General features: G+C 39.0%; 2 protein-coding genes and 1 pseudogene across 3 annotated transcripts; all 3 read left to right on the forward strand.

Moving 5' to 3' along the window:
- Nucleotides 1-57: 57 nt before the first annotated feature.
- Nucleotides 58-3803, forward strand: LOC109194547 (calcium load-activated calcium channel-like; annotated as a pseudogene).
- Nucleotides 2614-11511, forward strand: LOC109196929 (aldehyde dehydrogenase family 9 member A1). The gene is made up of 13 exons (XM_019351519.2): nucleotides 2614-2677; nucleotides 3725-3803; nucleotides 3891-4049; nucleotides 4557-4702; nucleotides 7412-7541; nucleotides 7634-7768; nucleotides 8482-8678; nucleotides 9824-9964; nucleotides 10063-10251; nucleotides 10381-10468; nucleotides 10552-10693; nucleotides 10889-11001; nucleotides 11085-11511. The coding sequence occupies exons 3-13, from the start codon at nucleotides 3908-3910 to the stop codon at nucleotides 11177-11179; spliced, it is 1518 nt and encodes a 505-aa protein (XP_019207064.1). The 5' UTR covers nucleotides 2614-2677; nucleotides 3725-3803; nucleotides 3891-3907; the 3' UTR covers nucleotides 11180-11511.
- Nucleotides 11512-12103: 592 nt separating this feature from the next.
- On the forward strand, nucleotides 12104-15350 carry LOC100693320 (calcium load-activated calcium channel). Of its 2 annotated transcripts, XM_025903125.1 has the most exons (6): nucleotides 12254-12451; nucleotides 13411-13470; nucleotides 13561-13604; nucleotides 13959-13992; nucleotides 14132-14276; nucleotides 15323-15350. In XM_025903125.1, the coding sequence occupies exons 1-6, from the start codon at nucleotides 12346-12348 to the stop codon at nucleotides 15333-15335; spliced, it is 402 nt and encodes a 133-aa protein (XP_025758910.1). In that variant the 5' UTR covers nucleotides 12254-12345; the 3' UTR covers nucleotides 15336-15350. The 2 variants fall into 2 exon arrangements, with proteins under 2 accessions (XP_025758911.1, XP_025758910.1); XM_025903126.1 differs by lacking the exon at nucleotides 15323-15350 and having other exon boundaries at nucleotides 12104-12451; nucleotides 13916-13992; nucleotides 14132-14218.
- The last annotated feature ends 14 nt before the right edge of the window (nucleotides 15351-15364 follow it).

Below are 15364 nucleotides of genomic sequence, written 5' to 3' on the forward strand. Positions count from 1 at the left end.
AAGGTAAAGACTACAATATTAGACAGAAAATGCCAACAACCAGCGATCCCCCTGTGGGCGAGATGAAGAGCTTCCTTTTAACAGGAAGAGACCTCCATCAGAAGAGCAGACATCTGCCTCAACAGGAAAGATCAAAAGACAGCAGACCAGCGGATGAAGTTAATAACATACAATACAACATACAAGAGTTATAAAAACTTTCAAGGCCAAATTCAAAAGTAGAGAGGACGTCAAGAGTATTGTATTCACTATATTGAGATAATATAATAAAAAGATACTTTTATTACTATATGTGAGGAGAAGGATTTTAAGTTCCGGATTGAACGGAGTCAGTAAAGAGTTGATAGTGTGGGAGAAATATGATCTCTCTTTTCCTTTCCTGGTACCTGGAAAATTGTACTATTAGTTGACATTTTAGTTATTCTTTAAGTGATGTTATTATTGTTGGTAATACTAATTAGTAGATACAATAAGGCTTTTGGTGGTGTACAACCACAAACTTTAACATTGTATTTGATATTATACGCTATCAGGTGCTTGCTAAAATTTCAGATCATTCATTCATAATGGTCTGCAATTCTTATGAGTTGTGCTTTATGTTGAAGCAAACTGAAGGTCCTGGTTATAGCGTTTCCGCCATGTTTAACCTGCAGGCTTTTACTTTGACAGTGGTGAACCGGAAGTGGATCTACGCCCCTTGAAGTCGGCTAGATTCTACTTTGCTGGACACCAAGGACAGGGGTCCATGATGAGTGGAGGTCCAACCTTACGGCGGGTCACTGTTGGTGGGGGTTCAGGCCAGCAAGCAGGTATGGGAGGACCTGTGGCTCAACAGCAGCAAGGACAGACAGGTAGGAGACTTGGAAAGCTGAGTTAGTATTTTATCTGAGCACAGCATCACAGTTATGTGACAGCCAGCCATAGAGTGCTTTGCCGTGTTTCTTCAGTTTTCTTCAGTTTCGAGACTTTACTGATGACAGTCATTAGTTTTTGAATTATAATGAATTAAGTGTGATGCTCCATTTAAAAATTATGGGCACTTTAAGAGGTAGGAAGGGGAATTATACAGGATATGTTAAAGACAAAGTTTTAAAACACCAGGCTGATAGCAAACATGCTTCATAACAGGATATTTAAACAATTTTACATTATACTGCAGTTTAAAAAACTGCCTATTCCAATATTTAAAAAAACAATAACATTGCACAAATGAACAAACATTCTCAAGCTAATGTGCCCATTTTTCCCATCCAATAATCCATCTATGCTTCCACCCAAATGCAGAGGCTGAAGGGACCGTGTTAAGTATTACAAAGTAGTTGACTGTCATCCCTGGCTTTCCTAACATGGACATGATTTAAAATAGTAGATGGCATTTTGTCATAAATTTGGTAGAAATGCCAACATTTCCGAATAGAATTCATTTCTGTGGTCTAAGTATAGTTGTTATCATGTAGTTTACGGCTTAAAAACATGTTAAGGTGTGCACTACCTGTTTAATTTAACTAGAAATATACTTTTACTTCAAAGTAATCTCCACGTTAATGCCAGGAAAATTCCCACTAAACATTACATTGTAATGAGATGATAGTGTTGATTTTCATATGAAAACTGCTTGTTTGTTCAGATGTATCGATACTACTTTGAACTCTACAGATCTAAATTATTTTCACTTTTGGACTGCGAAACCTGCGCATTGACTGCTAACTAAGATTGTCACTCACAATACTAGAATTTATTGAATATATACTCAGTGAACTACTAAATACCAACTACTAAATAGCATTAATTCTTTCCTCTCTGATACTAGTTAAGAAGAAAAAGGAAACCATAACTGAATCTGCTGGACGCCAACAAAAGGAGAAGATTGGTAAGAAACCTGTAAACAAACCGGTGTTCTGCTTTTATGATCAGTTCTTCTCCTCTTGATGACAGTGTTTTGTGTATAAATGTGTTGCAGAAAGGCAAGAGGAGAAGCTGAAGAACAACAGAGACCTGTCTATGGTGGGAGATGTTTTGTTTCCAGTTAATATGCAGCCCAGGCTTAATGTGTGATACTGCGGTTGTCTAATTATCGTAGTTTAGTGAGGTCATTCCATTTAAAGCCAACTGAATCTGAAAAAAGTTCCCACATGACCCCTTCAGAATGACCATTTTGTTTTCATTTCAACAACTGTAGCATTTTTTTGTTCTTAAATCAGTTGAGAGGCGGGTCAAAATTTTGCCCGCTGATCATTCCAGTCAAACCTTATATAGTTTAATTTGAATGTTTATAGTTAAATGAATGTGTTTATTCCTGAGTGTTTGTTTTGTAGGTGCGGATGAAATCCATGTTCACCATTGGTTTCTGCTTCACAGCTCTCATGGGCATGTTCAACTAAGTTACTGCAGGGTAAAATACTGTTTCACATTTTGTTAAAAAGCTTTCTGTTTTCATAAAAAAAACACATCAGGTAAAATAGAAGAAAGTGTAACTTGTCCAGTCCATTGCTTTAAACAAGTTCCCTTTTTGCCTTTTTATGTTACGTTCAGTTTCGATGGAAGAGTTGTGGCCAAATTGCCATTTGTGCCACTGTCGTATATCCAGGGACTGTCACACCGCAACCTGCTGGGCGAGGATTACACCGACTGCTCCTTTATTTTCCTCTATATCCTCTGCACCATGTCCATCAGACAGGTAACGTCTATACTTTTACCGTATGTCCTGGTAATTAGTTACTTTTATAATATTGTAACTCAGTTACTAACTCAGTTACTTTTTTGAAGCTGTAATTGGTAACTAAACTGTAACTAATTACTTTTTCAAAGTAACCTGAACAACACTGGTGAGCACTGAAGTGCCCAGGGCGGTGATTTTCAAGCGTTATCTAAACGATCTCTAGAGCATGAAAGCTGCATGTATAGAATCAACATACAAATCTGGTTAAAATGAGGTTTGTTCGCTTCCCCGATCGTAATGTTTTAAAGAGCTTTTTAATCCCTCTAAGTTAAGTTAATGCGTCTGCCTGGTTCTCCCATAGATTTCCATTTAGGACTTGTGTTGTTATAGCTTGAATGTGTTAATATGCTTTTCTTTTGTATGATTTGGCACCCTCTTGTGGCCACAGTTGGTACTTGGGAAGCTTGTTATGCCCAGCTAGTTTGATACAACTGCGCAGTATGAGGTGAAATCTGTGCCCACGCACATTACATAACCTTACTATTTGATTTGTGATGCATGTGTAATGGGAGTAATGTGAAGAATAATGCTAGTTCACTGAAGGTTATGTTTAATTTAGGCAACTTTAAAAATTTATGCTGTTGCTGGTTGTCATTAAAACTCAGTCTCAGTTAATATATTATGTATGCTCAGTGAATGAGAAGGTAATGATCTGTTTTGTGTTTATTTAGTTTCACAAAAGAAAAAGAGAGAGGAAAGACAAAGAGGAAAATGGATAAAGGATACCATGTATAGAAAACTCAAAGTAACATGACATTGTAAACAAGAGATGCAGACCAAAGTAAAGAAGAATCTGAGTCGAAAGCATTCTTTTCTTCTCACTGTCTGTCGAACTGGATAATCTAAGTCAAACCCACATCTAGTGAGGACAGAACAATACTGTCTTTGATTCTGCTGCTGGTTCTTTTATTCTTTACACCCGTTACACTGCCAGTATTAACAAATAAATCACCTTGTGTTAAAAACCATCCTTCTGAAATTGCATCTGTTGTTTTGACCTCTTAGTCAGAGTGAGTCAGCAGAAATGAGCCGTACGTGGGGTGGTAGCATGAAGAGGGCGTGGTGTTCTGGCTGCTAAATCTTCGTAAGTGACTTGCGTTTGCCATCATTTCCAGTCCTTCTGCACATTGTTGCACATCTGTTTTCCAACTTTATCCCTGTATCCCTGCAGGCGCTTTGTATCTGGAAATGGCCCAGTCAACCCTCGACTCGATGCCTGGAGCCTCGACGGGGACCGTGGTTATCACGGAGCCTCTGAACTTCTGGGGTGGAAAACGAGTGAAACCCAGGGAGGAGAAAAACGCTGAGCCCGTGTTTGAGCCTGCAACTGGTGAATATACTGCTCTTTAAAATCTGCTTTAGCCTTAATGCTCCTGCTAAGGACACGTATTCTGGATAAAACAAGTGATGGTGGTTTAAAGGCCTGCGGTTTTTCTGACATATATTTGAAACGCTCAGATTCTGCTCATACTTCTGTTAAGTAGTGTAACACAGACATTTTGCCTTAACTGTGTGCAGACTAGTAGACAAACAAAGGGCTATTTTTTTCCTTTACTTGATATTAGTATAAAGTTGACTGAATTTCATGCTTTCAGGTTATTTATAAAATGAATATGCACAGTAATGACAGGCAGGTATCAAAATATCTGAAGATTAAACAATGCAAGGGTCTGTTTTACATTTTAATGTTGCACAAAGAAGATCACTACTGTTAGTGAGGGTGTTTTTACTGATTCAGGTTAAAATGTCAATGGTTGGAAATGGAAAAGAGATTTGATGCACAGAAAAAATGCATGGTGTAGAGCTCTTTAACCTGGTGTTCTTCTGGTCTCTGCAGGCCGGGTCCTGTGTCAGATGGTGCCCTGTGGGGCCGAGGAGGTGGACGAAGCCATACAGAGTGCCTACGCCGCCTACCAGAAGTGGAGCAAGATGGCAGGCATGGAGAGGGCTCGGGTGATGTTAGAGGCTGCTCGCATTATCCGGGTGAGGCGGCCAAGCTGTTGTATAATAACCACCAGCAGTCCAGGAAACTGTCTAGTTCAGTGTTTGTGCAATATAAATTGGAGTTGACTGTTGGAAGCCTGCAATAAGACATTAGTTATTCATTAAAATGCACCCCTCCCTTCTCTGCTGGCCTCGATCAAGTCAGTCTTTATTTGTCACATGCAAAGTTGTGCATTACACGTTGCGTGTTACACGTACAGTTACCTGCAGATCCCTTCCGACCATACATACATAGCACAAACATTCACATTGGGAAGACAGGTCAGAGAGAGGTAGAATGTAAGAGAAACAAAGAGGAATACCCAACATCAGGGACAAGAGGAGAAAAAAAGATCTCTGCTCAAACTGAGCTCCTAGTGGGAGAGCAGTTTGAGAACAGTAATAAAACCCCCCCAGCTCAGCTCAGAAAAGCACATGGATCTTCACATCTTACACCATGTAAAAAGGACGTGACATGGGTGAGCCAGTGTAGACAACAGTCATCCTGTCCTGCAGTTATTCTCCAGCGCGGGACGCAGACCCGCCGTCTTCATCGGGTGGAAGTAAGCATCGAAGGCGCTTGGAAGGGGGAGGGGAGTGAGTGTGTGTCTGTGTCAGTGTACATGCGTATGTGTGTGTGTGTGTGTCCCGTGTTATATTGAGAGAGAGTATCCTTTCACCTGGTTAAGCGAAAGTCAACAGTCCTCCAGCCGACACAGGTGGCCTTTTAAGGATAGGGTCAGAGAGTCACAGCACAGTCCTGTAATCTGGGAGAAATTGTTGTTCCAGCCAGCCATTCAACCTTGGAGCCATTTGACCTTGGAGCCTTCTAGCTAAAATTTAAATTTTATTTTATTTTATTTTTTATTTATTTATTTAAATTATTGATCGATTTATTGAATAGCATTCAAATATCTCAGTGAATACAGAATAAAGATTACCACAAAGCAAGAAAGCACGAGGCAAGGCTAATCAAAAGGTACTGGCTGAAGCATATGCTTGTTACGCCAACCCTTTTAACAAAAGATCTTTTAGCATGCAGCGCATGTACATAGGGCTCGAAGCAAAGAATAAAACAAAACAAAGCAAACAAACAAAAAACAAAACAAAACAAACTTTCCACCTTAGATGAGTAACTACATTAAATTAAATTTCATTAAAATAATCAAAGCAAAACAACCAAGGGTTTCAGTATTATTATTTTTGCTCTTTTCATTCTTGATTTATATATTTTTCTAATACTCTATTTTTAAACATGTTTTTAAACAAGGAAAATGAACTACACCTTTTTAAATCACTGTCATAATTATTCCACAGGTTAACTCCTCTAACAGAAACACATCTCTGCTTTATGTTTGTCCTTATCTTGTTTTTTTTAAAAGAAATCTGTTCCCCTTAAGTCATATTGACTCTCTCTGACTTTAAACAGCTTCTGAGTACTGCGGCAAAGCAAGTTATTTTGTGCTTTATACATTATCTGTGCCATTTTATATTCAACTAAATCATAAAATTTCAGGGTATTCAGATTCATAAACAAAATGTTAGTTGGTTCTATGTAGTTTGATTGATTTATAATTCTTATAGCTCTTTTTTGTAACTTGAAAATAGGAAGAGTATTTATTTTATATGCATTACCCCATATCTCCAGACAATAAGTCATATATGGAAGCAACAGAGAACAGTAAAGTGTGTATAATGATTTCTTGTTCAGGACTTGCTTTGTTTTGTAGAGAATAGCAATGGTTTTTGAAATTTTTGTTTTCACATGGTTTATATGAGACTTCCAGCTAAGCTTATCAGATAGATACATTAGATATGTTTTTCATTTGTCTAATGCCAAAAATAATACATTTTGTTTTGTTTATATTTAATGATAACTTATTTATATCAAAACAGTTTTTTAATATATTTAACTCCTTTTCCACTGTAGTCAGAAGCTGTTCTAGGTTTTTAGCTGAGCAATACAGAGTGGTATCATCAGCAAACAATACACATTTTAACAGTTTTTAAACACTACATATGTCATTTATATATAATATGAATAATTTAGGGCCCAGCACAGAGCCCTGAGGAACGCCACAAGTTACCTTCAACTGATTAGATTTTACATTATTGATATCGACATATTGATATCTGTCATCCAGGTAACTTTTCATCCACTTGTATGCCATCCCTCTTATACCATATCTCTCTAGTTTATCCATTAATATAGAATAATCAATTGCATCAAACGCCTTTTTTAAGTCTATAAAAACACCAACAGTATATTCCTTATTATCTATTGCAGTAGATATCCCTTCTACAAGTTACATCACTGCCATCCAAGTGGACCTTTTCGCTCTAAATCCATATTGGTTATCACTTAGGAGATTATGCTTCTCAATATATTTATCAAGTCTATTAACAAATAACTTTTCTAAAATTTTTGAGAACTGTGGGAGTAGAGATATTGGCCTGTAATTGGTCAATTGACATCTCTCTCTGTTTTTATGGATTGGAATAACGTTTGCTATTTTCATTTTTGAGGGAAACATACCACTAGCTGGGCCCGGGCAGCCGCATTTGAATCAGTTTAACCTTTTTTGTGTCTATGCAATGATAAAGAGACAATACAATCTTAAAACCAGACATCTTGTTCCACATATTTACTGAAGAGCTTCAATTGAAATAGTTCTTTTTTTTCCCTTTATGCATATTTAAAAAAAACAGGAAAGGAGGGAAAAAATTGCAAAGCTGGAAGTGATCAACAATGGGAAAACCATCACTGAGGCTCTGGGAAATATAGACTTTTCCTGGAAGAGCATTGAGTACTATGCTGGCCTGGCTGGTACACTTGCGGGTGGGTGCACCAATGCTTCTGTGTTTATCAAAAGTTGCAAAAACCTCCGTTTGGTATTGTTATTGTTATTTGGTATTGTCATTTTGGTGCAGGCCAGCATATCCAGCTCCCTGGAGGAGCATTTGCTTACTCTAGACGGGAGCCACTTGGTGTGTGTGTGGGAATTGGTGCATGGAACTTCCCTTTCCTGATTACAACATTGAAGTCTGCTCCTGCTCTGGCGTGTGGTGAGTTTTATAATAGCATGTGTATCATCTGCTGTCAGTAATCTGCACAACAGAGGATTGCGACATATAGGAGAGCAGGGGACTGAAACAAGACAGACTAGAGAAGATATACTTTTTCATAGATGTGGGGGAAAAAAACAAAAGAACAAATGTCCGTCTTTGTCTGTGTGTCTGTTTTTGTAAAATTATTCACATTTGAAAAACTAATTCTTTTGCTAACTAGTTCTTTTGCATGTGCTTAGCTTGAATAGCTTAACAGAGAACAGGTTTATATATCATATTTTAAAAAAACAGTAAAACATCCTCAGTGAGCAGTACTTGGTAAGGGGCTGTTAACAAGAAGAGCCCTCCAACACAACCAGGAAGGGACAGCCATCAACTGCAACTTGCTGTGAGTGTGAGAGGCAAGAAAAGAGTGGAGAAAAATAAGAGTGCAGAGAGAGAAAAGCAATAGATTGGAAGTTTAAAATAGGAAGCGCCTGCTAAAAATAATGTAGGAGAGCCACAGAGCCTCTGTCACATCACTGATGAACATGTTATTCTTTTAATAAATTACTTTTGGCCTGTTTAATACTGGACTCTACCACACGTTCCTATCAATCAGCCTGTTGTACAGTTTGTTTCTATCTGTTCGTCTTGTCTCATGTGACCATTCACAAAGATGGCTCTGCAGGCCTTAACTTGCAGGATTTAATTGTGGTTGTGTTTTTCAGGTAATGCCATGGTATATAAACCCTCTCCAATGGCTCCGGTGACTGCCGTCATCCTGGCTGAGATCTACAAAGAGGCTGGGGTACCTGATGGGCTTTTCTGTGTGGTCCAAGGTGGAGCAGAGACCGGCAGCTTGCTCTGCCATCATCCAAAAGTCGCTAAAGTCTCTTTCACGGGGAGTGTTCCTACAGGCAAAAAGGTACACAGACCAGTACAGCATTGTTTCCCACATATGGACTGTAACTGGAATGTCCAGATACACTGATGGTCTTCCAAGTAAATTTTGTTCTTAGTTGTTTGTTTTTTTTTGTCATACAGAGGAATGTGATCTGTTTACTAATATAGAATATTTTAGTTTAGAACATAGAGAGTATGATAGATGCACATAGGCACTGTCATGTCTCCATGTTAAGCATTAGCATTTGGTCTGCTGCTATGATGTTTTGTTTTAAGACAGAAGTCAAGCAGGTAGAATGCAGTTAGCAAGCTGCCAAAACTGAAACGGTTCAAAGAAGTCAATAATTCTTTTTCTTCTTCTCATTATTATTTTCAACCAGGCTGTAAACTGAATTTAGTGCTGGGGACTTGGACATTAAAGATGGGAATGTAGGGTTATTGGCTCACTTTTGGAGTCACGTATTGGGGTATTTATTCTCCTGTGGGACACAGCCCCGACCTAGTGTGATTCGCCTGTTTAGCAACTGTTGATTCCTCATGTGCATTTCTAGTTGCGATTTTTGAACTTGCCAATAAAAAAACAGTCATCATCTCAGTATAAGAAAGAAATAATCATAGGATAAAATTTAAGAAAGATCTGAAGTTATAGGAACTGACATGAGGGAACGTACAAAGAAGTGAAACGATGTCAGTTACAAATATGTTTGCCCCTAAAGAGAAAACTGACTGCAGAGAGGCAGTGGGGAGGCGGGAGGATAAAAGAGTCCCAGAGTTTTGTTTCAGTCAACTGGTACTGCATATAAAACATTAGGATGCAAACACACTGTGGTTAACACATAATGTACCTGAAACAAGCGTTAATGCCGCTGGCTCTACAAAGATTTTCTGCAGAAATCTAAATCAGTCGTCATCCTTAAGTGACCACCAGAGTTCCACAACTTCTGCATTGGCTTCACTTTTCATCTTTCAGGATGTTGTATGAATTGGACAGACTCAGAGTACACCGCCCTGGAGGTGACAACAGTAGCACTTGTTCTGCTCTGGAGATCTCCTGCAGGCTGGAGGAGGGTCACCCTAACCAGCCTTAAAGATCTGCTACTTTATTTTAAGCTAAAGGTGACTTTATTATACAAGCCCACAGACCATGGCTGCTCTCTTTACTTTCAGGTCATGGAAATGTCTGCAAAGAGTGTGAAGCAGGTGACTCTGGAGCTTGGAGGGAAATCTCCTCTCATTATCTTCAAAGACTGCGAACTGGAGAATGCAGTGAAGGGGGCACTAATGGCGAACTTCCTGACACAGGGACAGGTGAGTCTGTATGATGTACTTTTAGTGTACTGTGCAGCCTGATGCAAACCAAGACTCTTGGAGGTTTTGGTGTATTAACTTTGTGCTGAAATATGCAGGTGTGCTGCAATGGGACCAGAGTGTTTGTGCAGCGGGAGATCATGCCACAGTTCCTAGAGGAGGTAGTCAAGAGGACCAAGGCCATCCCTGTTGGTGACCCCTTGCTCGGGAGCACCAGGATGGGACCTCTGATCAGCAAACCACAGCTGGAGAAAGTGCTGGGATTTGTCAGTCAGGCCAAGAAAGAGGTGCTTTTCATTAGAGGGAGAGAATTAGCTTTAATAGTTTGTGGTTTCTCAGTTAAACACAAAGAATCTGTATTACTGTGGGTATCCTTTAACGTAGATCTTGTAATTATTTATGTATCTTTTTACTAGGGAGCCAGAGTGCTTTGTGGAGGAGATCCCTTTGTCCCCAGTGACCCCAAACTGAAAGGGGGATATTTCATGTCACCATGCGTACTTGGTACGTCTAACACTTTGGTTAATGGTGGTACAGCACACGCACACTCAGCTTTGTTTTTTAACACACAAAGTCTCTCGACACAGATAACTGCAGAGACGACATGACCTGTGTGAAGGAGGAGATTTTTGGCCCTGTCATGTCCGTTTTGCCTTTTGACACGGAGGAAGAAGTGATCAAGAGAGCCAACAACACCACCTTTGGACTGGCCTCTGGGGTCTTCACCAGGTCAGTCTGTCGTGAGTCAGCAGTGTGGTGCAACTGTTGACGGCTTGCTCTTTTAAGATAATGAGTTTATTGCATTCTGTTGGCTGTGGCTCAAGGTCTCCACAGTGCGGCCAATTCACTGCACAGTAGCAATTTCAAGTTGCATACAGACTGCTTTTCTCTGTATAAAAGTCGGTTCTTTTCCTCCTCCTCCAGGGACGTTTCTCGAGCCCATCGCGTGGCTGCGAGTATGGAGGCAGGGACCTGCTTTATCAACAATTACAACATCAACCCTATAGAGTTGCCGTTTGGAGGATACAAGATGTCGGGTAAGATGCTGTCAGCTTTTCATGGTCCGTGTAAATGCTGCATTTGCTCAATAAATTAACCAGTTCTCTCCTGATTCTTGCAGGCTTTGGCAGAGAGAACGGCCAGGTGACCATCGAGTACTACTCCCAGCTGAAGACTGTAGTGGTGGAAATGGGTGACGTCGAAAGCCTCTTCTAAAGTTTTACACCGCTGTGCCAGAATTGTGACTACAGCTCTTCACTTCTCCCTTCTTAATGTGCTAGGCTGACACATAATTAATGCAGAGTGTGTGGAACATGATGTAGACAAGTATAGATGCCGAGCACTTGTTTTCCCCAGTATTCAGTACTTCAGTATTACATCAGTAAGTGAAGGATAGCTGGATTTAAAAGTTGGGGTTTTCTGAATAAACACTCAAATGTGCAACATTGAAGTAATCAGAAGAAAATTTCTGCCTAACAGCTGTCACATTTATGTACTGTTGTTTGGACAGCTGCTTCTTTGTATCAAAATAAACTTGTAGAAGCAAATTCTTTTTCTTTGTTGCTTGTGAGTTGAACTGTATGAATATGCTATACTGAAATCACTTCAACAGTCATCTCAAGGTGCTTTATATTGCAAGGTAAAGACTACAATATTAGACAGAAAATGCCAACAACCAGCGATCCCCCTGTGGGCGAGATGAAGAGCTTCCTTTTAACAGGAAGAGACCTCCATCAGAAGAGCAGACATCTGCCTCAACAGGAAAGATCAAAAGACAGCAGACCAGCGGATGAAGTTAATAACATACAATACAACATACAAGAGTTATAAAAACTTTCAAGGCCAAATTCAAAAGTAGAGAGGACGTCAAGAGTATTGTATTCACTATATTGAGATAATATAATAAAAAGATACTTTTATTACTATATGTGAGGAGAAGGATTTTAAGTTCCGGATTGAACGGAGTCAGTAAAGAGTTGATAGTGTGGGAGAAATATGATCTCTCTTTTCCTTTCCTGGTACCTGGAAAATTGTACTATTAGTTGACATTTTAGTTATTCTTTAAGTGATGTTATTATTGTTGGTAATACTAATTAGTAGATACAATAAGGCTTTTGGTGGTGTACAACCACAAACTTTAACATTGTATTTGATATTATACGCTATCAGGTGCTTGCTAAAATTTCAGATCATTCATTCATAATGGTCTGCAATTCTTATGAGTTGTGCTTTATGTTGAAGCAAACTGAAGGTCCTGGTTATAGCGTTTCCGCCATGTTTAACCTGCAGGCTTTTACTTTGACAGTGGTGAACCGGAAGTGGATCTACGCCCCTTGAAGTCGGCTAGATTCTACTTTGCTGGACACCAAGGACAGGGGTCCATGATGAGTGGAGGTCCAACCTTACGGCGGGTCACTGTTGGTGGGGGTTCAGGCCAGCAAGCAGGTATGGGAGGACCTGTGGCTCAACAGCAGCAAGGACAGACAGGTAGGAGACTTGGAAAGCTGAGTTAGTATTTTATCTGAGCACAGCATCACAGTTATGTGACAGCCAGCCATAGAGTGCTTTGCCGTGTTTCTTCAGTTTTCTTCAGTTTCGAGACTTTACTGATGACAGTCATTAGTTTTTGAATTATAATGAATTAAGTGTGATGCTCCATTTAAAAATTATGGGCACTTTAAGAGGTAGGAAGGGGAATTATACAGGATATGTTAAAGACAAAGTTTTAAAACACCAGGCTGATAGCAAACATGCTTCATAACAGGATATTTAAACAATTTTACATTATACTGCAGTTTAAAAAACTGCCTATTCCAATATTTAAAAAAACAATAACATTGCACAAATGAACAAACATTCTCAAGCTAATGTGCCCATTTTTCCCATCCAATAATCCATCTATGCTTCCACCCAAATGCAGAGGCTGAAGGGACCGTGTTAAGTATTACAAAGTAGTTGACTGTCATCCCTGGCTTTCCTAACATGGACATGATTTAAAATAGTAGATGGCATTTTGTCATAAATTTGGTAGAAATGCCAACATTTCCGAATAGAATTCATTTCTGTGGTCTAAGTATAGTTGTTATCATGTAGTTTACGGCTTAAAAACATGTTAAGGTGTGCACTACCTGTTTAATTTAACTAGAAATATACTTTTACTTCAAAGTAATCTCCACGTTAATGCCAGGAAAATTCCCACTAAACATTACATTGTAATGAGATGATAGTGTTGATTTTCATATGAAAACTGCTTGTTTGTTCAGATGTATCGATACTACTTTGAACTCTACAGATCTAAATTATTTTCACTTTTGGACTGCGAAACCTGCGCATTGACTGCTAACTAAGATTGTCACTCACAATACTAGAATTTATTGAATATATACTCAGTGAACTACTAAATACCAACTACTAAATAGCATTAATTCTTTCCTCTCTGATACTAGTTAAGAAGAAAAAGGAAACCATAACTGAATCTGCTGGACGCCAACAAAAGGAGAAGATTGGTAAGAAACCTGTAAACAAACCGGTGTTCTGCTTTTATGATCAGTCCTTCTCCTCTGGATAACAGTGTTTTGTGTATAAATGTGTTGCAGAAAGGCAAGAGGAGAAGCTGAAGAACAACAGAGACCTGTCTATGGTGGGAGATGTTTTGTTTCCAGTTAATATGCAGCCCAGGCTTAATGTGTGATACTGCGGTTGTCTAATTATCGTAGTTTAGTGAGGTCATTCCATTTAAAGCCAACTGAATCTGAAAAAAGTTCCCACATGACCCCTTCAGAATGACCATTTTGTTTTCATTTCAACAACTGTAGCATTTTTTTGTTCTTAAATCAGTTGAGAGGCGGGTCAAAATTTTGCCCGCTGATCATTCCAGTCAAACCTTATATAGTTTAATTTGAATGTTTATAGTTAAATGAATGTGTTTATTCCTGAGTGTTTGTTTTGTAGGTGCGGATGAAATCCATGTTCACCATTGGTTTCTGCTTCACAGCTCTCATGGGCATGTTCAACTAAGTTACTGCAGGGTAAAATACTGTTTCACATTTTGTTAAAAAGCTTTCTGTTTTCATAAAAAAACACATCAGGTAAAATAGAAGAAAGTGTAACTTGTCCAGTCCATTGCTTTAAACAAGTTCCCTTTTTGCCTTTTTATGTTACGTTCAGTTTCGATGGAAGAGTTGTGGCCAAATTGCCATTTGTGCCACTGTCGTATATCCAGGGACTGTCACACCGCAACCTGCTGGGCGAGGATTACACCGACTGCTCCTTTATTTTCCTCTATATCCTCTGCACCATGTCCATCAGACAGGTAACGTCTATACTTTTACCGTATGTCCTGGTAATTAGTTACTTTCATAATATTGTAACTCAGTTACTAACTCAGTTACTTTTTTGAAGCTGTAATTGGTAACTAAACTGTAACTAATTACTTTTTCAAAGTAACCTGAACAACACTGGTGAGCACTGAAGTGCCCAGGGCGGTGATTTTCAAGCGTTATCTAAACGATCTCTAGAGCATGAAAGCTGCATGTATAGAATCAATATACAAATCTGGTTAAAATGAGGTTTGTTCGCTTCCCTGATCGTAATGTTTTAAAGAGCTTTTTAATCCCTCTAAGTTAAGTTAATGCGTCTGCCTGGTTCTCCCATAGATTTCCATTTAGGACTTGTGTTGTTATAGCTTGAATGTGTTAATATGCTTTTCTTTTGTATGATTTGGCACCCTCTTGTGGCCACAGTTGGTACTTGGGAAGCTTGTTATGCCCAGCTAGTTTGATACAAGTGCGCAGTAGAGGTGAAATCTGTGCCCACGCACATTACATAACCTTACTATTTGATTTGTGATGCATGTGTAATGGGAGTAATGTGAAGAATAATGCTAGTTCACTGAAGGTTATGTTTAATTTAGGCAACTTTAAAAATTTATGCTGTTGCTGGTTGTCATTAAAACTCAGTCTCAGTTAATATATTATGTATGCTCAGTGAATGAGAAGGTAATGATCTGTTTTGTGTTTATTTAGTTTCACAAAAGAAAAAGAGAGAGGAAAGACAAAGAGGAAAATGGATAAAGGATACCATGTATAGAAAACTCAAAGTAACATGACATTGTAAACAAGAGATGCAGACCAAAGTAAAGAAGAATCTGAGTCGAAAGCATTCTTTTCTTCTCACTGTCTGTCGAACTGGATAATCTAAGTCAAACCCACATCTAGTGAGGACAGAACAATACTGTCTTTGATTCTGCTGCTGGTTCTTTTATTCTTTACACCCGTTACACTGCCAGTATTAACAAATAAATCACCTTGTGTTAAAAACCATCCTTCTGAAATTGCATCTGTTGTTTTGACCTCTTAGTCAGAGTGAGTAAGCAGAAATGAGCCGTACGCGGGGCGGTAG

This window comes from Oreochromis niloticus, linkage group LG23 (assembly GCF_001858045.2).
Source record: "Oreochromis niloticus isolate F11D_XX linkage group LG23, O_niloticus_UMD_NMBU, whole genome shotgun sequence".
NCBI lineage: Eukaryota > Metazoa > Chordata > Actinopteri > Cichliformes > Cichlidae > Oreochromis > Oreochromis niloticus.